At 40.6% G+C, this 26233-nt stretch overlaps 1 protein-coding gene and 1 long non-coding RNA gene across 4 annotated transcripts in view; one reads left to right on the forward strand and one right to left on the reverse strand.

Moving 5' to 3' along the window:
- Positions 1-255: 255 nt before the first annotated feature.
- ttll12 (tubulin tyrosine ligase-like family, member 12) overlaps positions 256-26233 on the reverse strand; it is a 41194-nt gene continuing 15216 nt past the window's right edge. For both annotated transcript variants that reach the window (XM_073059141.1, XM_073059142.1), the window contains exons 8-14: positions 24149-24343; positions 23789-23900; positions 22755-22906; positions 18328-18409; positions 11811-11879; positions 2042-2180; positions 256-693 (exon numbers count right to left, since the gene is read on the reverse strand). In XM_073059141.1, the coding sequence (XP_072915242.1) occupies positions 542-693; positions 2042-2180; positions 11811-11879; positions 18328-18409; positions 22755-22906; positions 23789-23900; positions 24149-24343 (901 nt within the window). In that variant the 3' untranslated portion in view covers positions 256-541. The remainder of the gene's footprint in view (positions 694-2041; positions 2181-11810; positions 11880-18327; positions 18410-22754; positions 22907-23788; positions 23901-24148; positions 24344-26233) is intronic.
- LOC140734737 (uncharacterized) lies at positions 16673-21281 on the forward strand. 2 transcript variants are annotated; one of them, XR_012100600.1, is made up of 3 exons: positions 16673-16758; positions 18110-18205; positions 20904-21278. It is a non-coding gene; the product is annotated as an uncharacterized lncRNA (long non-coding RNA). The 2 variants fall into 2 exon arrangements; XR_012100599.1 differs by having other exon boundaries at positions 16706-16758; positions 18024-18205; positions 20904-21281.

The raw sequence follows: 26233 nt of genomic DNA on the forward strand, positions 1-26233 counted from the left end.
ATGTAGGCAACTGGAATTAGGGTAGATGGGCAAAAAGGTTGGCATAAATGTAGAGGGGTGAAGGACCCATTTCTGTACTGGAAAACTGTCACGATATGAGTCTCTATGACACTAACATTTCCAAAATGATAGTTGGCCCTGAATCACTACTCAGGCACACAAAACTCTGAAGGATAATTTACAAGTATACCCGACCATGTAAAATTTTCCATCTTCAACAATGACATTCTTACAAAGAAGTCAAACAACTCAAAGCAAGGTTACATATTTAATGTGAATATGTGAAACCAGTTACAAATTAAGGCTGTCTGAGAGCTTTTTTTTTCATCAAAAGCTACTGGAAGCAAGTTTAAAATGGGCTTGAAAACTAGTTTCAATGATGTGAGTGACACAGCAACCCCAATACACAATTTAAAATTCTCACAACTCTCATCTCACATCACTGATGTCTGGTGTCGTCCTCCACTTGCTGAATGGCATTCCTCAAACCTGGAAGATCTGCGACAATCCACGTCTTGAATCCAAATAACTGCAGATAGGATTAGATCAAGCGAGTGACATTGTGACCAGCTACTTCATCCAAGGCGAGCACACTAAAAACATCATTGAAAAAGCTGGGATGGTACTTGCAGGCTCGAGCACAGTCAGGGCTATAATTCACCTCAAGAATCTGTGGTTGCATGATCGTTTTCCCTGGAAGACAGATACAAATATTTGTTGTGCAGGGTTAAAAAACTCTACAGTTGTATTTTAAGAGGTTACAACAATTTTTAAGTTTTGACAGAATCTATGAATTTCTTCCAATGTTCTCTTCTACTCCCTTTCCTTCACCTTCCCAAGACAAAGGCAGTTGTCACTGATACTTTACGTAAGTGGCAGACATAAGCCGACTTTGTGTTCAGGTCAGCCAGTGGACCTGTGAACTATCCACACACCCTGACATTAAATGTAGAACAAAGGTCACACCAGTTTTATACTGTAATCAGGCACAGGTTGGCTAGCTGAGTGTAGGGTCGTGTCAGGCAGCTGGCTGGTAGCTTGGAATCAGGCAAATGGTGGAGGCGTGGCTGAGGAGAAATACCTCTGTTGTAAACTGTGGGGTGCAAACATGTCAACCCTCCACTGCAGCACTATGGGAGCTGCTGCTGACCAAATATGTGATGATAGAGGCAAAGTAAACCAGCGCTTACAACTACAGGAGAATTCAGCGATGTATCCACTATTATTCATCTCATCCAACATCGTTTCTAAGTACATAACCTATGGTTAGATCTAACATGCTACAGGATAGCATTAAATTGCAAGAGCAGCTGAACCAATCCAAGGCCTTATTAAGTGCAAGTGTTTATTGTCCAGCAGTCCATACTGGTCTTCAAATGACTAATACGCTAACTACTTAATACTTCTCACTCAGTCTAGCAACACAGCAAGCTGGCGCTGTGACTGATAAGAGTAGGTCTAGCTAAACAAGCTGTGGGAAGTGAACCAACATCTTTTTCTGGTTGACTGCATCGCAGAAGTACAACCGTTCACAATGAGGAGTGGCTAAGTGCAGCTTCTTAACAAACAACAACAACAAAAAAGTCCTGTCTATGGTTAAGTAAACTATATTCCAAAAGGGAAAAAGTGGTGCTTGCTTAGTATTACTGGTCACATCAAGATAGCTTGGTACTATGGGGCAGCTAGCAGAGCTGCTTCTCAGAGCTCCAAGTACCTGTGTTCAGTCATCACCTTGACGGCTCTCTGTGTGGAGTTTGCATGCGCTCTGTTTTCCTCCTACAACCCGAAGGCATGTGGGCTGCTCGGTTGATCGGACACTGGAAATTATCCCTCAGGTATATGGGAAGGTAGAGTGTGTGGGGAGTTGATGAGAAATGTGGGAGAATAAAGAGGGTGCTTGCTGACTGTGCAGAATCTGTGGGATGAAAGGCTGTTTAAATGCTGTATGGTTCAGTGTTTTCTCTACCTGAAGGACCAGAGCACGATTCTCTACATCCTGTTTTTGGCTACAACAATGAGACCCTCAAAAAAGAACACTTACCACCACCATCAGTATCCCACTTCAGCATGAGGTCAATAGCGTATATTGCTCGAGATGACGGATAATTGCAGATACCAAAGGGGGCAGGTTTAGCAGTGGCAACTTGAAATAGTTCAACAAACGATTTATATATTTCCTCCTGCAAGAAAAGTGATAATAAAACAAACATTTCAATAAGAAAAATAAAACATAATTGCTATAGCAATGAAATCACTTCAAATCTGGTGGATCTTCTTAGACTTTGCTCAGATAATCTCAGAGACCATTTCCTTAACAGCTCCGCAACATTCGACACAGCAAGTGGAAATTTTCCGGGAGCCACTTTATAGTTGATCTGCAACAGCAACACATCAGTTCAAAGCACTTTTTACCTTCCATGGTACTGGAAGTGCAAGCTGATATGTGGTGCAGACTGTGAGCTCAGTGAACTGGGAAAGGGAGCATCGTATCTGCAAATAAAGGGCTGGAGAATTGGCAGAGGAAAGACTGGAGTGGGATTGAGGGAGGATGGGCAATCTGAAATCGGATCTAGAATGGAAAAATAAAGATCTGTGTTAGTGTGAGTGGTAGTTGGAGTGGGGAGGAGCACACAATTTTATTATTTGATATATTCAATATCTCCATTAATCAGTTCATCAAGGAATGGAAGACATCAAAATTGTTCATAACTCTTAAACTAGCCCATAATAATAATAGCCCACTTTAGAGCCATATAAGCATACAACACAATGACAGGCTCATTCAACCCACCCTACCCAGACAGACCATTTCCTCATACTAGGCCTGCATCTCTCTACTTCCTATCCAAGTACTTGTACCCATTATTTCCTCTGTCAGCAGGTTTCAGGTCATCTTTGCTGTGTGGAGAATTTTACCCCTCAAATATGCTTTAAACTTCTCCACTCTCACCTTAAATGTGTGTCTTCTAATTCTAGCGTACGCTGTCCCAGTAAAATGATTCTGAAATCTCCTCATAATAACTTCTACACCAAGTGTTCCCAAACTTCTTAATTCCATGGAGCCTTACTCTTAGCTGAGGAATCGCTGATCCCAGGCTGGAAACCCCTGCTCTACATGGTCATCCCTCAGCTTCCTATGTTCCAGTGAGAATAAACCCAATCCATCCAAGGCATTGTCCTGGTGAATTGTCTCTGCGCTCTCTCTACTACCACATTATTTCTGTAGTTTGGCAACCAGAACTATGCACAATACTCCAACCTGCACCTGAAAGTCTCTCTGTACATCAATGAGACCTTAAGGCACTGAGCAGAATTAGGTCATTCAGCTGATGAGCCTGCTCCACCACTCGATAATGACCGACTATTTGCCTTCTCAGTCCCATTCTACCTTCTCCCCCGTAACCTTTGACACCCTTACTAATCAAGAACCTCCGCTTTAAATATACCCAAATACTTGGCCTCCACTGCTGTTTATGGCACTGATCCATCACCTTCTGGAGAAAGAAATTTCTCCTCCTCCTCCTCTCTGTTCCAAATGCCCCTAAGGGCCCTATCATTTACCTTCTTGGCAGGCTTATTAGCCAATTAATGTGCAGGTGTAGCCATTTCACAAAATGTTCAGGGGCTGAGGTTTAAGGAGTAGAGATTATATTTGCATTCAACAAACCCATGGTATTTTACATATCAATTTACCCCCTTCCACAATGCAAGCTGCAGACCAGTTTGCTTATGGATAATGTCACACGTCACTAACATGCAGATTTTTAGCAAATTCCAACCAAATGTGATAGATATCCATTAAAAAAAAACTGGTTTGGACAGGATAAAGAGATGTTGTATTCACAAGTGGATCCAGGATCATGGATCTACCACAAAGATGAACTGCTACTAAAGTGAGATATTTACCTCAGTCTGTCCTGTAACAGAACGCTTGATACACAGATTGATTAAAATGTTTTTATTGCTTGTCCTCAGAATAACATTTCCTCCTCCAGGAAAAAGAGGTCAACAATCAAGGTGAATAGCAGTCTCCTGTTATTGAATTGGTTTTTGAAGGGTTCTCAGTCATAATTTGTAACTGTGTATGACAGAGTTAATGACTGCAAGAATAACACAGACTTTGGCACTCAGTTAGCTCGGGCAGCATTGATCATAGGGAGCTGAATGTTACCCTGCCAAACTACAAATTTATCAACCAAAGTGAGGCTGTGTCCCTTGAAGGCCACATCAAGCAAATGTAATTAAGCAAATAAATTGCAATCAATTTTAATTAACCAATTTAATGAGAGTTTGCTTCTTATCAAACTAATTGTGACATATAGATGATTATTAACATACAATGAAATATCTGACTTTGAAAAAAGGTATGAAAATTGTAGTCAACCTTATCATAGAGGATGAAGGAGGTATATATTGCTATGGTGCCTTATCAGTGTACAACTACATATTTTTTAAAGGATCTTAGGCTATGAAGAAATATAGTCTTGGTTTCATAAGAGCCCCCAATCACATCATTGTGACTTGAAATGAAATCTTCATTTCTTTTTCTTAAGTACTGTATTATGGTCAGTTAGGCCATGGAAAATGATTGTTTAAAAATAATTAGATGGAACCTCCAAGAGGACCCTTGTTGTAGGTTTTGGAGGCTTGTGTGCCTCAATGACCTGGAGAGCTATGTTGGCTGGAGTAAGAACTTTATGCCTTGGCTCTTGGTAAGGGCACCCATGCCAAGCGGTCAAAGGGTAGAGGCCATTCTAAGAGCAGTACACCCGTCCTCCAGGTTCAGGGCTTCAGCTCAGGGCTAACAACCCGGACTGGTAAAACAAAATTGTTACGGAAACAGCAATGAAGAATCCTTCTACATCTGTGCGCGACACTATTCCTGAGACTCGACCTGGGACTTGCATGACTGACAGTAGTGAAAAATGAGCTAGTGACACAATGAAAGGAACCCTGAACCCGCCAGAGATGGAGGACCTTCACTGCTGCCCTAGATGCCAGCAGTATGACAGGGTGGTAGACAATTAGATGGAAATCAATGCAACACTACACTGGCAACCTCCGACAAGACTCTGCATTCATTGTTCAGTTCCCCTGCTTGCAAGTAGTGGTGCTTTTTGACCAAACTAAAAATTCAAAGTCCTAGTTTAAAATTATCTGTAACATGACAAGTTATTTGTGCTGCATCCAGCATCTAAATCCTTGACTGCTTCTAAAACTGCTTGTAGTGAGACAATCAGACACCAAGGATTGGGAGAAAGGGGTTAACTTGAATATCATGTTGAAAAATAATAAGGAAAGAAAATCAGACCTGCCTGAACAGCTGAGCTATAAGGACTAGCTTTACAAATAAGGAATAGACTTCCCCACTGGAATACTCTGCCTGGCAACAAAGGTATGGTTCAGTACAAGTTCAAGTTGAGCAGGAAAGATGTATCAGAAAAACTTAATAGTCCTATTGCCATAGGAAGGAAAGGAATAGCTACAGGTGTGAGATTGTAATCAGCCACAAAACTTGTTACCAAAACAATTAACTCTGTAGGAAAGTAGGTGGAGGGGTTGGTCACCCAAGGAAATGTTGCTCCCCAACAGGAAAGTTGGGTTCAAGCAAGCTTGAAGGGATGTGGTTAATATCGGAGTACTAATAGATTGATGGAATTAAACAGACAATTTGCTACGATTAGATGCTGACTGAGGATAGGAATCTCCAAAACTGGATTACAGGTGGCCCCCGCTTTTCGAACGTTCGCTTTACGACAACTTGCTGTTACGAAAGACTTACATTAGTGCCCGTTTTCGCTAACCAAAGAGGATTTACACTTCTACGAAAAAAGACGCCCACTTTATACATCTGTTTACCCTGAGAAAGTCTACAATGACTGTGAAGCCTTGTGCGGGCAGTTGTTTGCACATGCGTGTATGTGTGCACGCATCTGCATACGTATGCGTATATGTGTCGATTTTTTTTCTCCAAATCGATTTTGGCTCGCTGCCTTTCCAAGTTTGATAAGTGAAACTACGCCATACCTACAATATCTCTACTTTATATCAGCTGTAAATTTATCCTATCATTCCTGCTTTTACTATCTGTTAGTGTTATTTTAGGTTTTATGTGTTATTTGCTTTGATTTGGTAGGTTTTTTTTGGGTCTGGGAATGCTCAAAAATCTTTCCCATATAAATTAATGGTAATTGCTTCTTCGCTTTACGAATTTCGGATTACAAACGGTTTCATGGGAACGCTCTACCTTCAGATTGCGGGAGAAACCTGTATCACGCACCTTGCTTTGGATTGGAATGTACCACTGTACACTGATAAAATTGTGGCTCATTATCTCCAAAAAGTGCCATGGTTTATATAATGGGGAAGTGCGTGTGGCTCCTACTCAAGGTACCGGGTCCCCTTCCATTCTGCAGATGAAAGGTCTATCATTAATACTTCTCTGAATGACCCAAGTGTGGACCTGACCGTGTTTCTTTTCATTCTAATTCCAAGCCTCTGGTCTTTATTGCCAACACCAGCAAATTGTTTATCTGGCAATGAATGGCTTCAGCCTCACCACTAAGCTCAATTGGTCCCAATCTCCATTGCTGTTATCTACTCAGATCTAACACTGGGATAGAAAGATAATCCTTAATTTTCTCTTGGCTGTCTTCTTAAACCTCCACCCCACTGTCCCTTCTAACCTCAGCCCCAACAATCCAAACAGCTAATCAATTTATTTATCATAGATTGTGACTTTGTGTTCAAATGCCACAACTTAACCATAAGAAATATGAAACTACAGTATGTGTAATATATTTCATCTATGCTCAGCATATGAAACATTAGTGTAGAGGGTCAAGCATATTCAAGAAGGTTAATGGAAGATTAGTCTTCAACTCAAGGTCAGTGAGAATTAGTGGAAGCAACTATAAAGGATTACAAGTTGTGTCTCAGTTGTACAGAGCCAGAATCAGATCTCAGAAGGCACTACGTTCAGTTCTGGGCTCTGTAATATTGGTCCTTCTGAGCTTTCCAACATTCAACTCATGAGGTTTACAGCATCCAATTTACGTACAGCTTACATACACAAATGAACGTTTGGGAGGCCAGTGGATTTTGCTAGCAGCTGAGGCACTGCAGGCATCATCTGTCTTGTGGGAACTCAGTTCTCACAGCATAGCCTAGCAATTACTGGCTGCAGACAGCACAGATCTAGAATGATAACACAGCTTAAAAAAATAAATCACATAAACTTGAATGGCACTGTTTAGCTTTTAAGGCTGAGGGATGAATTATTTGAAGCTTTTTCAATTATACCTACAGGATTTAATTTTCCCCACTGGGGAAATTTTAAGAAACGAAGCTGCGTTCGTAGAGCTGGACCAATCTGAATGAAATTTGAAGACACCCCCTCAAAGTACAGTGAAAATCTGAAGCCAGCATTCCTCCCCTATCTAACCTTTTTCAAAAAAGGCCTATGGGTGATGAGTCAAATAACATTTTCAATACAGAGTGCAGCAGACGTTCGATAGGTAAAGATATCAAGAAATATGGATCAATGGCACAGATAAGGAGACCAGGTACAGATTTAACATGGCATAAAAGCCCAAGGTCCTACTCCTGTTATACACACAATGTTGGAAGAACTCAGAAGGCTAGGCAGCATAAAAAGCAAGTAAATAGGCTGCCTGGCCTGCTGAGTTCTTCCAGCATTTTATGTGTATTACTTTGATTTCCAGCATCTGCAGGTGTTCTCATGTTTGTGAGCTTACTCCTGTTCCCTATTCCTTTAAGCTCGGGACTGCAATGTGATCTTGCATTCAGTTTGAAATAAATATAGAGCAGATTGGCAGGGACAAAAATCAAGAAGCAATTGGCATTCGTTCAAGAAAATATCAAGGCATGAATGCTACAGAGATGTGATTAACATAGACTTAAAAAATCAGAGCTTAGGATTCAATAGCAATGACTTTGGACAGTAAGAGAGGAGGGGAGAAGGGAAGTGTAAAGAGGGGATCATTGTCCTAAGGTTTAAATGGTTGGAGCCACAGATTGGAATGGTGGGATGGACCTCAAGAAGCAGAAAAGGTCAGAAATGGAGGAACAGATTTGCAGGTGGTTACACAGTAGGCTCAAGAACGGAAAGGGAAGTTATTACGAAGCAAACACACAGAAATGGAGAAATAAGCAATGCAAACTGTGGATGGGAGATGATGGCATGACTCCTGGTACAGGATGGAAGGAAGTTTGGGATGTTGAATTTCTTGGAAGATAGACAATCAATCAGAAGAAAACTGGCATTGTCAAATCTGCTTCACACAAACATGAAGAAAATCACACGCTGCAAACACTAAAGAAAACTGATAGGCAGAACAAAGATAAAGAAAGAATCTTCTAGCAAAGGAAGAAACCAATTGGTATTTTGCATTTGAATTGGCTCTTTTACAAGAGTTGAATAATTTAGCACATCAGCTCACCTTTCTCTTCATTATCCTGAAAGCAAATGGCCATCTTCCAATACCTGTCCAATCAACTAACTTTTCAATGTTCTATGGGGCTAAATAGCAAAGAGTGGTGGGGGGAAAATGAGAGGATAGAGCGATAGCGAGGTCTTCTTCTTCGGTTGTCCATTGGAATCCGATGACGACGTCCACTCCTTTAACGGTGAGATCTTTTATGACTATACAGTCCTATCCTGGACCCACAAGTTATATTGCAGGTGGGACATGTATATGTGGTAGTGGTGGTAGGGACGGCAACCATGGCTGCATTTCTCCTGGCTCTCTTCTGCTGTCTTCTGTTTGTTCTTTCCATCTCCAGAATACGAACCCCGTCTCTACACAGCTGTCGCCAAGTGTTACGGTCAGCAGCAACATCCTCCAGGTGCTCGGGTCTGATCTTGCACTTCCTTAAAGCATTCTTCATCTGATCCTCATAGCACTTCTTCAGCCCTCCAGCTGAGCGTCGACCATGATGTAGCTGGCCGTATAACACTCTGCAGGGTAGCTGACATGGGGGCATACTTAACACGTGCCTCAGCCACCGCAGCTGACACTGGGTGATCATGGCCTCAATACTTCTGCAGTTGGTTTTTACAAGTATTTCAGTGTGAGGCACCCGCTCACGCCAAGTAATTCCCAGGATGCGCTGAAGGCAGCTTATGTGGAAGCGCTCCAAGGACTTGATGTGATGGCTATAGGTTACCCAAGCTTCACAGGTATAAAGGAGGGCGGTGACACAGACAGCTTGGTATACGGCGACCTTTGTGGAGGGACGAAGGCTCCTGTTCTGAAAGACTCTGTGTCGAAGTCTCCCATAGGCAGCTGATGCCTGTTTAATGCGGCTCTGGATGTCGTTATCAATGCTGCTATCCTCAGAGAGAATGCTTCCCAGATATTTGAATGATGGCACGACTGACAGCTTTTCATCACCAACAGTGAAGGCAGGTAGGGTGGGTGGGACACTGGTTCTCCATTGGCAAACCACTTCTGTCTTGGTGGTATTGACGGTCAGCCCCATCCTGCTGTACGCTCTCACCACCACAGCAAGGACAGTCTGAAGATCCTCCGGAGTATGGGCCACAAGAGCACAGTCATCTGCATACTGCAGCTCCAGGACCCGTTCTCTATGGAGTTTGGTGGTTGCGTGGAGCCTCCTGATGTTAGAGATTGCCATCTAATCTGACGTCCACCGCCACACCGCTGCTATCCTCAATCTTGTTGTGGAGAAGCTTGGTAACACACAAGAGGAAGATGTTAAAGACCACTGGCGCTAGTACACACCCCTGCCTCACCCCTGTGTGTACAAGGAAGGGCTCGGACTCTTGTCCTCCTATGGTCACCTGAGCAGTCATCCCATCGTGGAACTGGCGGAGGATGTTAACAAATTTATTGGGACAGCCAAACCTGAGGAGGACATCCCATAAGAGCTTCCATTGCCCAGTGTCGAATGCTTTGGAGAGGTCGACAAAGGCCATAAACAGGTCTTGATGTTGCTCCCGGCACTCTTCCTGAAGCTGAGAGGATACAGTGATAGCGAGGTACAGAGGTGCTGAAAAACAGACTTGGGGTGAAAGGTATCATGGAAAGTATGAGATAGACAAATTGAAGGGGCACCAAAAAAAATTCAAGAGTTCTATTACAGAAGACTTGGGAAAAGGAACAGTGCAAGAAACAGAGAGAGAGGAGAGCATGAGAGAAAAAAAAACAAAAAGCAGAGGAAAAGGAGACAAGAAACACCAGAGAAGGAAACTAGGTAGAAAGAAAAATAAGAGGGAAAGATGCAGAAACATGTAAAATAATGAGCATGCAGGTGAGGGGCAGGAAGAGGCCAAGCACAAGGTACAGTAAGCTAAATGTTAACTAAATAAGCTTGTATGAAATGTATTTTTGCCTGTATGACCTCAACTTAAAGAATGGTAGAGATCACTGACCTGGTGTGTCAAACCTCAATACAGCTTTGTCCTTAACCAATACAGTCAGCCAACTTGTCTTTTGATTCCTCTAATCGTCCCCAATGCATTGTATCTTCTGTTGTAGCCCCATAACCGCATGACAAAATATGCCACTAACTTGTAACATCTCATACTAACATCTTGCAGGCTGGCTTTGATGTCCTCTGCAGAAGGACTTGGACAGATTAGGAAAATGGGTGAAGAAGCGGCAAACGGAGTAAAGTGTTGGGAAGTGTATAGTCATGCACTCTGGTAGAACAAATAAAGGCACAGACTATTTCCTAAGTGGGGAGCAAATTCAGAAATCTGAGGTGCAAAGGGACTGGGAGTCCTAGTGTAAGATTCCAAGGTTAACTTGCAGATTGAGTTGGTAGTAAGGGAGGCAAAAGAAATGTTGGCATTCATTTTGAGAGGATTAGAATATGAAAGCAAAGATGTTATGCTGAGGCTTTATAAGACATTCGTCCGACTGCGTGTAGAAGGAAGGATGTGCTTGTATTGGACAGAATCCAATGGAGGTTCACAAGAATGATCCTGGGATTGAAAGGATTAATGTATGAGGAGCATTTGATGACTCTGGGCCTATACTTGCTAGAATCTAGAAGAAAGATGGAAGAATCTCATTGAAACATATTGAATATTGAAAGGCCTAGATAGATATGGCAGATGTTTCCTATAGTGGGGGTAGTCTAGGACTAGAGGGCATAGCCCGAGAATACAAGGACATCCCTTTAGAACAAAGATGAAGAGAAATTTCTTTAAACAGAGAGTGGTGAATCTGTAGAATTCATTGCCATATATGGCTGTTGAGTCACTAGGTATATTTAACGATAGGTTCTGGATTAACAAGGATCAAAGGTTCTGGGGAGAAGGCAGGACAATGGGGTTTAAAAGGATAATACATCAAGCATGATGGAATGGCAGAGCAAACTTGATGGATCAAATGACCTAACTCTGGTCTTTTGGTCTTGTCCAACATTAAATTCCTCCTACTGCTCATCCTTGTGACTTTGATGTTTGCCACTCCCAGTTTCATCACACAATCCTCCTTCCCCTCTATACATCCAGCTGCCTCGTTTCTTAGCAAACTGCTGTCCAGTCTGTATCAAGATAATGCAAGGTTATTGATTCCAGCACTTTTCAGTTGCAACCCACTTAGCTTCTACAAGTCTCCATTTGCTCAAATATCCTTTTGGTCTCAGAATCTCAGCCCTCCATCCGGACACAAATTGTTTCATACTCTGTCCAGTGGTGACATTTCTGATGTTGGTAATCAGAAGTTTACATTGCTTCTACTACAACCAAAACACAATTAATTCATTTCAGAAACAGAGCACTACAAAGGCTTACCGACATAATTACCGAAGCTTACCTCAATACTTGTCCATGCATACTTGGGATATTGCTTCTCAAACATTGGTATGAACTCATTGTAGTGAATCTGTAGATAATTAACAGGCACAATGAAAGAAACGTCTTGAAACCACAGAGAAAATCCTACTTTGTATATTCACTTTCACTGAATTAGGACAATCCATTAAATTAAAACATCAAATTCTTTAGCACGATGTTAATCTTTGATCAAATTCAGTAACATGACATTTCAAGTGTTGAAAGTACCGGAAATTTTAAACAAAAGCTCTAAATTTCCAGTGTTGTCAGAAAGTCACCATCAGAAATAAACCCAGAAAATAAGACAAGTGCCATATCACTAACAGAGAACCAAAACAAACCCAGTATAAAGCAGAATCCCCAGCCATCTGAGAAGCATTTCCTTCCCTGCTGCCAGTCCAAAAATTACTGCAACTCAGCAAGGTGGGACCATACGGACAGCAGCAGTCTGCTCACCTTCTACCATCAGGGAAGAGGTACAGGAGTCTTCCTCTCACCTGAACGATGAACAGTAACTTGCTATTCTATTGCTACAGTGGGCAAGCCATTAGCATAATGCTATAACAGCGCCAGTGACAGAGCTCAATTCTGCTGCTGTGTGTGAGGAGTTTGTACATTCTCCCCTGTGAATGCACAGGTTTCCTCCGAGTGCTCCAGTTTCCTCCCACATTCAAAAAGTTAGTAGTTTAATTGGTCACACTGGGCAGTACCAGGCTCATTGGGCTGGAAACGCCTGTAATTGTGATGTAGTTCTAAATAAAATTAATTCTTCTTTTGCACTATTTAGTTTCTTTTTATAACTTACAGTAGCTTTTGTCTTGCACTGTACAGCTTCCACAAAACAACAAATTTCATGACATATGTCAGGGATAAAAACCCGATTCTGATTTTCTTTCCAAGGCCGATTTAACGTCGGGCAATAAATGCCACCCTTGCCAGAGATATACACATACCACCAATGGGAAGCAGTATAATTCAGGGAGCTATGGGTGGGAGGGATCTGTCAGCTATCAGCAGTTAAACACTGGAAAGCCCACTGCATCAACAGGAAAACTCAAAGAAACAAGAATCCAAGATTCATTTATGATTTGCAGAAGTTGATAGCACAGTTAATGAAACTCTCTTGATTAGAAAGAGAACAGCCAGTACCACAAATTACTAGTGTAACAAAAAATTAAGATACATTGAAGAAACAAAGGAAGAGAAGAGCAATGCACAGTAAGTACGACAACACACAGGTCCCTTAGATCTGAATGGTGAACTGAATTAAATTCGGGCAGATGAGGAATGTGGAACTGACAAGGAAGAATACTGACAATTGAAGTACCATTTAGGGAAGAGTTAGAGGGCATAGACACGATGGGGAGGGGGGGATCCCTATAAACATCCAGAGTTGCCTTGTGATTCCAGCAAATCTCTAAAACGTGCAAGAATAGAACTTCAGCTTGCAAACCTCATACCTCATGAGGAACTCTGATATTGACCCTATCCATGAACCCACTCCACCACCACTACATTTATATCAGCTATTCCTCTCCACAGCCCCTCAGCACCCTTCATTCCCCACGCACTATTTCTATGCTTACACCCTATACCTCATACCTACACCGATATACCTGTCACTGTTCTACTGTGTTTCTTAAAGGTCACTTTATATACAATCAGTCTATGTATACAAACTAATTTTAATGTATATATGGCCACATTGTATTTTACAGGATTGCTTTATATTTATTTTTATTGTGTTTTTATTTTAATGCTGCATCAGATCTGGATCAATCATTTTGTTCTTCTTTTACACTTGCGTACTGAAGAATGACAATAAAAAAATCTTGAATCTTGACCTAGTTAATAGAAACTACTCAGAAAGCAAGGTTGAACCACTGGCTTATAAGCTAATCAGAATATACAACTTCTAATTTCAATACTATGCCGTATGTTTAAACATGGCATTCCATGGGGTTTATAAAACCATTTAGAAGATCAAGGTCCAGAGAGAAAAAAATGATCTGGAACTACAAACAGGTCACATACCCTTATAATTCTGTGAAGCACCTTGATGGACTGGCAAGTTGGGTCATAAGATAGAGACCCCCAGACTGGCTTCATTGCAATAGTTAGGCTGCTGCATCATTCTCTGGGGATCTCCAGGCTTATTAGAAGCAATTTAGAATGGAAAAGTGCTTTTCTTCTTGGACATACTCCACTCAAATTAGGCTGCTTTCCTTTACCTCCTTTAGTGGCAACTAGAAGCAACAGTCTATCATGGTGGTTCATCAGTAGTCAGTAACAGTGGAGAGAGTCAAGATTTCATACTCACAAATAATTTGGTCAATAAATTTCCACTCAAAACAGCAATGAATTTCAAATTAAATTGGTAAATTGGTTTATTACTGTCACGTGTTCCATGGAACACTGAAGAAATGTTTTGCATGCCATTGATACAGATTGTTTCATCATATCAGTGCATTGAGGTACTATACAGTAAAAGCAATAGTGGAATGCAGAATATTGTACAGAAACAAACACAGACATTAAAAAAAAATTGACCCTTGTAGCAACATTTGAGTTATATAGAGTACTCAAATGAAACAGGCCCTTCAACCCATCTACAAACCCCATTTCCAGAAAAGGGATATTTTCCAAAATGCAATAAAAACAAAAATCTGTGATATGTTAATTGACGTGAACCTTTATTTAACTGACAAAAGTACAAAGAAAAGATTTTCAATAGTTTTACTGACCAACTTAATTGTATTTTGTAAATATACACAAATTTAGAATTTGATGGCTACAACACACTCAACAAAAGTTGGGACAGAGGTATGTTTACCATTGTGTTACATCACCTTTCCTTTTAATAACACTTTTTAATCGTTTTGGAACTGAGGATACTAATTGTAGTAGATTTGCAATTGGAAATTTTGTCCATTCTTCCTTGATAGAAGACTTCAGCTGTTCAACAGTCCGTGGTCTCCGTTGTCTGATTCTCCTCTTCATGATGCACCATACATTTTCAATAGGAGATAGATGAGGACTGGCAGCAGGCCAGTCAAGCACACGCACTCTGTGTCTACAAAGCCACGCTGTTGTAGCCCGTGCAGAATGTGGTCTGGCATTGTCCTGCTGAAATAAGCATGGACATCCCGGGAAGAGACGTTGCCTTGATAGCAACATATGTCTCTCTAAAATCCTAATATACGCCTCAGAGTCAATGATACCTTCACATACGTGCAACTCACCCATGCCGTGGGCACCGATGCACCCCCATACCATCACAGATGCTGGCTTTTGCACCTTTCACTGAAAATAATCAAGATGGTCGTTTTCATCTTTGGCACGGAGAACTCGATGCCCGTTTTTTTCCGAAAACTAGCTGAAATGTGGACTCATTTGACCACAGCACACGGTTCCACAGTCTTTCGGTCCATCTGAGATGAGCTCGGGCCCAGAGAACTCGCCGGCGTTTCTGCATAGAGTTGATGTATGGCTTCCTCCTTGCGTAATACAGTTTCAAGTTGCATTTCTGGATGCAGCGACGGACTGTGTTAAGTGACAATGGTTTTCCAAAGTACTCCTGAGCCCAGGTGGCTATAATTGTCACAGTAGCATGATGGTTTCTTAGGCAGTGCCGCCTGAGGGCTTGAAGATCACGCTCATTCAACAGTGGTTTCCGACCTTGCCCTTTACGCACTGAGATGTCTCTGAATTCTCTGAATCTTTTCACAATATTATGCATTGTAGATGTTGAAAGACCTAAATTGTCTGTAATCTTGCATTGGGAAATGTTCCTTTTGAACTAACAATTCTCTCACGAATTTTGGCACAAAGGGGTGAGTCATGACCCATCCTTGCTTGCAAAGACTGAGCCTTTGATGGACGCTACTCTTATACCCAGTCATGATACCTCACCTGCTACCAATTAGCCTGCTTAATGTGCAGTCTTCCAAACCGGTTTTACTTGAATATTCTGTGCACTTTTCAATCTTATTTTAACTGTCCCAACTTTTGTTGAGTGTGTTGCAGCCATCAAATTCTAAATTTGTGTATATTTACAAAATACAATTAAGTTGGTCAGAAAAATTATTGAAAATCTTTTCTTTGTACTTTTGTCAGTTAAATAAAGGTTCACGTGAATTAACATATCACAGATTTTTGTTTTTATTGCATTTTGGAAAATATCCCAACTTTTCTGGAAATGACGTTTGTAATTTGTGCTGAGCTGCTATTGAGAAAAATTAAAAATCATATTGATTGTCTACATAAAGCAGATTGGATCATATTTTATCTTAAGTGACGACAAAGACCATGCTGTTCAGTTGAAGCTTTTAAAAAGTTTCCCTGGAGTTTTTTTCTACTTTTTAAACTAACCAGTAGTTTTATTTTGTTGAAGAACCCATAAAGTAACATTCAAACAATGATTGTAGTTCTAATCCTGTTGTGAAATGAACATGAGAGTAAGGCAGAGATGCTAGGCCTGCCTGGACCAAAATTAAAATAAATCAGCAGACTTTCAATTGTACAGCTCAGCGATCTGCTCTCACAGGGAATGAGATTCAAGGCTACATTAGTAGAATTCCTCAATAAGATATTAAACAAAGAGGGATTGACATTAGTCTCAGTCAGGATAGCTAATGACCAAGGACAATGTGTCTCCACTAGGTCTAGGAATTTATCTTTGGAATGCTAATGAACAGATAACAGCCCAGTGGTGAAAAATAAATGGTTCAAAGGTCACAACTTTGACCCAGCAAAGCAGGGCGATTGGACAATGCAAATTGCGTGTATGTTTGTCATTGGGTCAAACAGTCCCCCATAGACTTGCAGCATAATGGATGTACATAAAGAGAGTCCCACACTGCGGAATACGGAGAAAGGAAGGCTCGCTCAGGAGTCAGAAGACCACATGCACCCACTGACTGAACGAGGTGAAGATTCTAACAAAGACTCGGTCCAAGGCTCCCTGAAAGGCGGCATGTAGAATGCTTGCTTGTATTGGTCAGAACAGGCAGAATATAAAAGTTGGCAGTCAAGTTACAGCTGGCCACATTTAGAGTACTTTGTGCAGTACTGGCCACCACATTACAGGACTGGAGACGATGTGAAATAGGCTCGCCATATATTCCTGGATTAAGGAGTATTAGCTGCAAAGGAAAGGTTGGATAAACTTTGATTGTTTTTTGGTCGTGAAGCATTGAAGGCTAAGTGGTAAGCAGATAGAAGTATATAAAATGAAGACAAGTATAGACAGGGTGAAGTTCTTCCCCCCCCCCCCCACCCCGGGTGGAAATATCAAACACTAGAGGGCACAGATTTAAGTTGAGAGTGGGAAAATTTAAAGGAGATATGCAAAGCAACTTCTTCTTATAGAGAAAGTGTGAGGTGCCTGCAATGCACTGGAGCTGAACAATCAATCTTTTGTGATTTTAGATGCATTTAGGCAAGCTCATGAATAAGTTGGGAATGGAAGGATACTGACCACATGCACGTAGATGGGATTAGTTTAAATAGGCATCCTGGTCAAAACAGACATGGTGGGATGAAAATGTAGTTCTCTGTTCACTCTAATAACTCCAACCTAGATGCTGAAATCTGTCAAGATTTTGCTTTGAATATTTCATACTGTCATCAATACAAATCAACATAAAATCAAAGAGTTGTGAAAATATTAAAACAAATATTAGGGTTGTTTCCACTACTACACCCCTTCCAAGTCAGAAATGAAAAGTTTCTCAGGGAAATTAGTAGTGACTGAAATAACAACAGAAATTCACTCATTCGTAGACAGTCACCACATTCTATTACGAAAGAACCACAATGCCAGCAGAGGTAACATAATTCCAACAAAACATTTTTAAATCAAGCCAAGTTTTAACACATAGATATATGCCCATACTGAACTTTTTAGCACAAGTTATTCAACATTATGAACTTTGAAGATTACAACAAACATTCATGAAGTACAAATAACCAAATTTTCATGGAAGCATTGTCTGCATTTATTTAGAGTTCTAAGGGAGAACTTGCACAAGGATATGCATTAAGTTGGGTCTTCTAGGGAGCCCTGTACCAACAGATACCAATATTTTTTAAAACCTAGTTGCAATTGAAGCTGCATTACTTAATTTCCATAGAATGCGTTCCTTTAAGATAGCAGATTTAATTTTACATTGGTTTGTTTGATTACAATAAGTCAGGTCTTGAGGAGCACCTGTACAATGCACTCCTTGGTCACGATTTCTGCTTACAATTATTAATGCCCAACCCAATAAAAAACAGATGCCCTGCGGAGGATGCAAGTTCGGACAAGGATAAAGATGTGATTCATCAAAACTAGCCAGCCAGCACAAGCTGAAGGCCAAGAAGCACTTTAAGGTAAATGCTTGTGGGGCTGTACCTTAATGAGCAGAAATGGAGAGAAATTGGAGGAAAGAAAGAAGGCAAACCAGAAAATCATACAATTAGCAACACTGAGTATTAAAAATAACTTTTCTTACCTGCTTAAGTTGACTTTCATCAACATAGTTCATTACTGTAAAATGTTTTTGATAATCATCAAGATGATCCAAGGAGAAGGGCCTGGAAAATTAATAAAACATTTCTCAATATGAAGGAATCACAGACTACTTTGAATCATGATGTTTAATACATATCCATGACTACAAAGTGAATAAGCTTTTTCAGTTTGTTCATATTAAACACTGAAACACTTTTTGCATGTGTACATTTAAATTGTCATTTCCACTCCACAACCTCACATTCTCAGCCCAATAAATATGCAACTTTTTTGTTCTAAATGTGTTCTTTCTTGTAAAAATTGTTTAACTTCTGTTAAGTTTATGTTTTTCTTGTGAATGCTCCTTATATGATGCGATGTTCCTGCAAAATGGCTGCAAGTAAGTTTTTCATTGCAGCTGGGCAGATATGTGCATATGATATTGACATCCATCAACTTTCGATTTTCATTTTCCAGCACGTGTCAGAGCTATCTCGCGGTTTTTCCATTATAAGCGCTATCACCAAATAGACAATGGGTGCAGGAGTTGGCCTTCCAGCCCTTCGAGCCAGCACCGCCATTCAATGTGATCATAGCTGATCATCCACAATCAGTATTCTGTTCCTGCCTTCTCCCCATATCCCTTGACTCCACTATCTTTAAAAGCTTTATCTAACTCTTTCTTGAAAGTATCCAGAGAATTGGCCTCCACTGCCTTCTGAGGCAGAGCATTCCATAGATCCACAACTCTCTGGGTGAAAAAGTTTTTCCTCAACTCCGTTCTAAATGGCCTACCCCTTATTCTTAAACTGTGGCTTCTGGTTCTGGACTCCCCCAACATCAGGAACATGTTTCCTGCCTCTAGCGTGTCCAATCCCTTAATAATCTTATATGTTTCAATCAGATCCCCTCTCATCCTTCTAAATTCCAGTGTATACAAGCCCAGTCGCTCCAATCTTTCAACATATGACAGTCCCGCCATCCCAGGAATTAATCTCATGAACCTACGCTGCACTCCCTCAATAGCAAGAATGTCCTTCTTCAAATTTGGAGACCAAAACTGAACACAATACTCCAGGTGTGGTCTCACCAGGGCCCTGTACAACTGCAGAAGGACCTCTTTGCTCCTAAACTCAACTCCCCTTGTTATAAAGGCCAACATGCCATTAGTTTTCTTCACTGCCTGCTGTACCTGCATGCTTACTTTCAGTGACTGATGTACAAGAACACCTAGATCTCATTGTACTTCCCCTTTTCCTAACTTGACACCATTCACAGTAATCTGCCTTCCTGTTCTTGCCACCAAAGTGGATCTCACATTTATCCACATTAAACTGCATCTGCCCACTCACCCAACCTGTCCAAGTCACTCTGCATTCTCTTAATAACCTCCTCATATTTCACACTGCCATCCAGCTTTGTGTCATCTAACACTTGTGTCAGCAAATGTTCACTCTTTCCTGTTTGCCCTCATTAAGCCATCAGTTTGACATGATTGGTAGCTTCTATGAGACAGGCCACCGATGGATCATGTGATCCAAGCTTTCATTTCAGCTCCATACTGAGAAGGATTTGTCGGATTAGTGCCCTTAAAGACAATATACAAGAATGCAGAAAGGGTAATGGCTTTGTATTCAATTCTACAGTGATGATCCTGATCTTCGTTTCCAGCTACTTTAGCCCATTTATTGTAAACTGCTCCAGGAGATCCCAAGGGATTAAACAAATGCATTTTCACTATCATTGGTTATCATCAGCATTTGGCTCGTTTGCCTGACCCAATCTTCCCAGTGGCATCGCATAACTGTCATTCCTAGTCATATCTGAAGCTCTAGTTATTTTACTTTATGACTTTATAATTTATTGGTCTTAAAATAATTTCTGCTTTATCCTCAAGTTTGGGAATTTTAAACCATTTTTCTTCTGTCACAAAGAGCACTTGAAAGTGTTCCATATTAAATAAGTTATTTTCTTCACTGCCAGCAGAATTTCACAGTAATGTTGTGCCGATGTGTGTATCAGGCTCTCAACGTTAACAAGTTCCAGCCAGAGAGAAAGGGTGAAAAATAGTGACAGCTTGGGAACAGGGTGATTCATTGGTCCTCACTGCTCACAGTCCCAGTCCCAAGCACTACAATTAATCGGAGACAGCGTTTCTCCAATTTGGCAGTAATCCTCAATATATAGTCCAGACAAGACACCCACATTAGAAGTTCAAGTTCAATTATCATTCAACAGCACATGAATATAGACAAATGAAACAGCATTCCTCCAAAGCCAAGATGCAAAACATTTTGCCAACAATACACAGCGCACAACACAAGGAGCATAGATGGCAGAAGCCTTTCACAATTAGGATGCAGTACTGAGTACAGATGGCCAACAAGAGTAACTTAGTCACTGTCTGTTCTATGATTAAAAAGTATCTTGAGCTACAGATATGTGCATCTTGCTCTTGATTGTGTATATATCTGCCTGTGTAACAGATTTACTTGTATGCCAGTAGTCAAGCTGGCATTGGTATAAATGGATATGCTGAAATTGCTCTGTAACTCAGAGCCTTGCATATTTCTGCAGGCTCTCCATGACATCATGTTGAATAATGGTATCACCACTTGAAGTCTGATATCTAGAGTCGGTTTTCTTCAACACCAACTTACTCTTCCACCAAGTGAACACCAGAGGGAGGGGCCAGCCTCCAGTCCTTTGACAAAGTCCAGCATGCCCACAGAGGACTCTCCCACACAGCTTCAGCATCTCCATCCCTGAGCGACTGCAACAGGCAAGCCTAGCCACAACCAAGATTATGTAGTTCCCTTACTATCCGTTTCGCCAATGAACCAATTGACCAGATTGGCAATGTTCTATGTTACCAATTCCTACAAGATCTTGCAATAATAATAAAAATGTTGACGACTGTCACTCTCATCTTTTTTGGGACTGCATACTGTCCAATGGTACACAATGAATGCAATGTATGCAATGGGTTTGACTCCATCACTGTCAAGCAACTTGCTGATGGGGTAGTCCTGCACTACTTGATGTTATTAGTATTGAGCAGTTAAGAGTTACGTGCAAGACTAAATACAATCTTAATTGGAGCAGGAGTGACGACTTTGTCAGAGCGCACCATCATCTTACCAGAAACTATCTCCATCACTATAATTGACTGAGGCTGAGGTGCCAAAAAACTTCTGTGTGGGTGGGTCATGAATAAGCTCCACCTTCAGATATCAGGAAAACTAACAGAGTACGTACACGTATACACTCACACACATGCATGTAAGTCTCGAAAGAGCAATGTGGTGGAATAGAACCAAGGGGTCATATGAAAGGCTACTTGTCTTTAGGCAGAAGTATTTGTACAAATTACAAGCACTCTGGTGAAAGTGAATTATCTGCACCTCATGGAGACCTAGCTATTATTCTTCATTTACTCTTATTTCCATACAGAGCAGAACAGGCACCTCTGGCAATCTGAGCTATGCCGCCCAGCAATCTCCCAACGTAATCCTAGTTTAATCATGAGGTAACTTAAAATGATTAATTTACCCATCAACCATTAGATCTTTGAAATGTGGAGGAAACTGGATCACTCAGAGGAAACCCATGTAGTCATGGGGGAGAATGTAAAAAACTCCTTACCAGCAGCAATGGGATTTGAGCTGGCACTGTAAAGCGTTGTGCTAACCACTACTTTACACTGCCACATTGTCTGCTTCCTTAATTCAGGATTTCCAAAGTCAATTACTGTTCAGCTACTCATATAATTAAAGAATTGTTGCAGCACATTCAGCAATTCAAGCTCTTGCCAGATCTGTCCAAAATAATTTAGTCAGTCCCTGTACATTGCTCTTTCCCTGCAGTCCTGCAAATTTATTTCTTAAATATCTACCCAATTTCCTTCTAAACACACTAACTATATTTTGACCATTATTACTGGGAGAGTGAGAGAGTCAGATTCCACAACAGGAAACGATTGGCCTGCTGAGCTGGCTATTATTCAAACAGGCAATAGTTAAAAGTGGAAACTAGTACAACATCCGATTATTTTGCTATGTGATAACTGGAATATTATTTAAATTAAAAAGGCCTATTTTACTGAAATACTTCAAACACACAAAGTCACCATTAAAAGATCCAAATAACTAAAAATCTTCTGAGTATGCACTTTAATTGAAGTTATTTTCCCCCTTAACTTTTTCTCAGTTTTGAAAGAAAATAACCTGATCCTCAATAGCATCAATGGTTGAAAAGAAAGTAAAACAATTTAGAAATCCACCATTCAACTTGTTTTTTGATTCTAAAAAGCAATGAAATTGGATTTTGTTGGCTTCACCGACTTAAACCAGTTACATTCAGCATCCAAAATGTAATTACATTCCTTTATAAAAATACACACTGAACTTATATTTCCATTTTTTATACCTGTTGGAAAAGCGGAGCCAGAATACATTGTATGCATATAGCTGCAACGGGTGAACTGAGCGGAGAAGAACAATGTACCGAATGTCAAACTTAACCAACCCTATATCATCTCTCTCAAATAGCACCGGATTCTCAAGGTACTTGCACACCACCTGCAAAAGAGATAATGAAGAATGCAAATTTAATATAAAATTACTATTCGAGATTATTAAGCATGGAAAATCCTTCAGGAGTTAAAGGAGTAGCACTCAGTTAAAAGAAACAAGAACCTCATCATCATTCAAGGACAAGGATAATCACCATTATTTTCAGAGAGACTTAATTTACCACTATATTGAGGGATAGATACTTCGGGAGTCCGGATCTTCCCCAAAAAAGATAAGCAGATATGAAAAAGTGTTGCTTCTGTTGAAGTTGCTCCTATTGTAAATTTACAATTCTAGAGAACCACTTGTTTACACTTAAAATATTGTATACTGTGTAATTACAATGACTGAAACTAATGAATTTAATCATCATCTGTTATCATTGTGCTGAAGGAGTATTTTGAAACATAATTTTGGCTTTACTGGGATTTCTCCCAAGAGATTCTTCCCACAGATTCCGTCCCCTCTGCACGTCTGCTCTTTGTGTTTGGCTATTGGTTTATTACTGTCACATGTGCCGAGATACAGTGAGAAGATTTTGTGTGCATGCCATCTAGGAAGAACATTCCTGCACAAGAACATCAGGGAAAACAAAAGAAAGCATAATATATCATTACAGTTACAGAGAAAGTGCATTGCAAGTAGACAAGTGCAAGGGCTGATGACGAGTACATGAAGAGATCAAGAGTTTATCTCTGAACAGGCAGCAATAAGCAGCTGCACCAAGCAGGTACCACTCCACCACAATATAACCACACACGAGGGGAAAGACTATGATTCATCACAGTACTTAAGGCACTGCGTCACCACCCTACCCAGTGACTCAGCCCAGAGTGTCCTGCAAATAACCTCACAGTTCCATAATTTTTCAGGTCAAGTCCAACCCACCTTGGGCGTACCCTCCCTTTGGCGAATGATGCAGTTGAGGTTGCTTGTAATGTGTGTGTCCAGACCGCGAGCAAGGTTCCAGGGTTTACAGATCCAGTGATTATCCTCACCTCTGAGAAACAAAACTAGATAAATTAGAAAATAAACTATAGAATACAGATGATCCCTTGTGGTGTTCTGGTGACTACTTTACTGCAAATACTTCAACCATTCACGTGCAAGCGGCAATATCAGTCGAGGAAAAATAATATCCTTCTTGATGGTGCACCAGTCCACTGCCTCTTCAAGCAACAGCTACAAATTCTCAGTCATACACTGCAGCTGGAAAAATCAATGAAACATAACCTCCTCATTACCTACCTGGCTTGGCGCTGTTGGTAACAGCTAACAAACTGAGGCAGCTCTGTGCAAAGGTTATAGGTAAGCGGCAACCACTTTGGACCATTCACGCCTCCTGTTCGCCGAGCCACAGCAGCCAAGCAATCCTTCACTGTCAGCAGGCTTTCACATGGAAACTGATTGACCATAACATGGGGCCTCTTCTCACTCAGAGTCCTGCAAATGTTTTACACAAAACATACAAAGAATGTGAAAATTGTCAATTGAACTACATTGGTTACATAAAATAAGTTCTAATATCGCTGTTAAAGAATATGGTAAAACAGTAGAAATTCTTGGAGACTCTCTGTTCCAGCTTAGAGGAAAAATGTAACGAACTCCTTTCCAAAATGGTGGATCTCGAAAATCGCAGCAGACGCTACAATCTTAGAATTCTTGGATTGCCAGAGGCGACCGAACATGGACCAACCGTGAAGTTTTTCGCCAAGCTTCTCTGAGATATTCGGGAAAGATTTGCTTCCGAACCCGCCTGAGCTCGAACGGGCACACAGAGTTTACGTTCCCCCCGGAATTCTGGGCTCCCGCCCGCGACCAGTAATCTTGTGCTTCCATCAATACCAGGTAAAACACAGTCTGATTGTAGAGGCACGTCGCAGGGGTTCTTTTCCTTTCCAGGATACACCATTCGCTTTGTGGAAGATTTTGCACCCCAGACCTTAAAGATGCGCGCTGAGTTTAAAGGCGCAATGAAAGTGCTTTTTGATCGTGGTTTTAAACCCTCTCTTCGCAATCCTGCCGATCTACGAATCAAGCTTAATACTGGAAAATACAAGTGGTTCAAATCAGTGAAGGAAACTGAAGCATTTGTGGCAAGTCTTCTGGCTATCCAGTCATCTTCGGAATCCGATCGGACCTCCTAAAATGGTGGATAAGTACTCCTCGTAGTAAAATTACTTTTTCTGGACTCAGACTTTACTTGAATCACTCAGACACTATTCATTGAAACTCTAAAGGCTGTTGACAATCTCTCCCTGGATTTGGTGTGTGTGTAATCTATTTTTATTCTTGTATAACTTTATCTACAGAGTTCTACAACTGACTCTAACTTGTTTTGGAGGTTTGCGGTCTTTAGTGAAGGCCTCCCTGTTCGTTGGTTCACAGTTTAATTGCTGATGTATTTTTCCTTTTTTTTATACTTATTTATTTTACTTTTTTTCTTTTCTTCACCCCTTTTTTCTAATCACTGAATTTTTTTCTCTCCTCTCTGTAAATGGTTGATAAATACTCATCTTGAATCTATAACATTCCTCTTCCTCTCTTTTTTTTTACCTTTTTTTTCCCCTTTCTCTTACTTTATTCTTCTATAATTTTTCGCGGGTAGGTTAGTTTTGGTTTTCTTCCGATTTTCTCTGTATTAAGTTTTATATTTCTGCAGAAGGTGTTCTAATCTGTAGTTATGTTTTCTAGTGCATAAACTAGTTACTATTTGCTATAGTATTTATACGGAACTGCTGTTAATGACACAGATCTGGAAGTTGTATTTGGGTTAATTTTTTTGGTAGAGCTAGCTACTTGTTTTGGTAGCCGTCTAGTTTTGGGTTGAGTGGATGGGGTGGATTTTCCAGTTCCAACATCACTCACTGTATTTATTGTTTCTCTTTATTGCTCAGGACATGTATATGTTTTGATTTTACAAATCTATGTTTACATCTCTGCTCCCAGACTGCTATTGTACTGCTTGACTTTTTATATGCCTGCTGCCTTTTATGCATTAGTAATTGATAATGGCTAGTGCACTTAAATTCGTGAGCTGGAATGTAAAGGGATTGAATCACCCTGTTAAAAGGAGGAAGGTATTCTCACACATCAAACAACTCAAAGCTGACATTGCTTTCCTTCAAGAAACTCATATTCGTTGTTCTGATAACTCTCGGCTTCTGTCAAAGTGGGCGGGTCAGCATTTTCATTCATCCTTTGCCGCTAAAGCTAGGGGAGTCTCCATTCTTATTAACTCAAATATTCCTTTTGAACTCCATAATAAAATATCTGATACAAATGGCCGTTTTATTATTGTTTCTGGTAAACTACATAACACTAAAATTGCAC

This window comes from Hemitrygon akajei, chromosome 10 (assembly GCF_048418815.1).
Source record: "Hemitrygon akajei chromosome 10, sHemAka1.3, whole genome shotgun sequence".
Classification (NCBI taxonomy): domain Eukaryota; kingdom Metazoa; phylum Chordata; class Chondrichthyes; order Myliobatiformes; family Dasyatidae; genus Hemitrygon; species Hemitrygon akajei.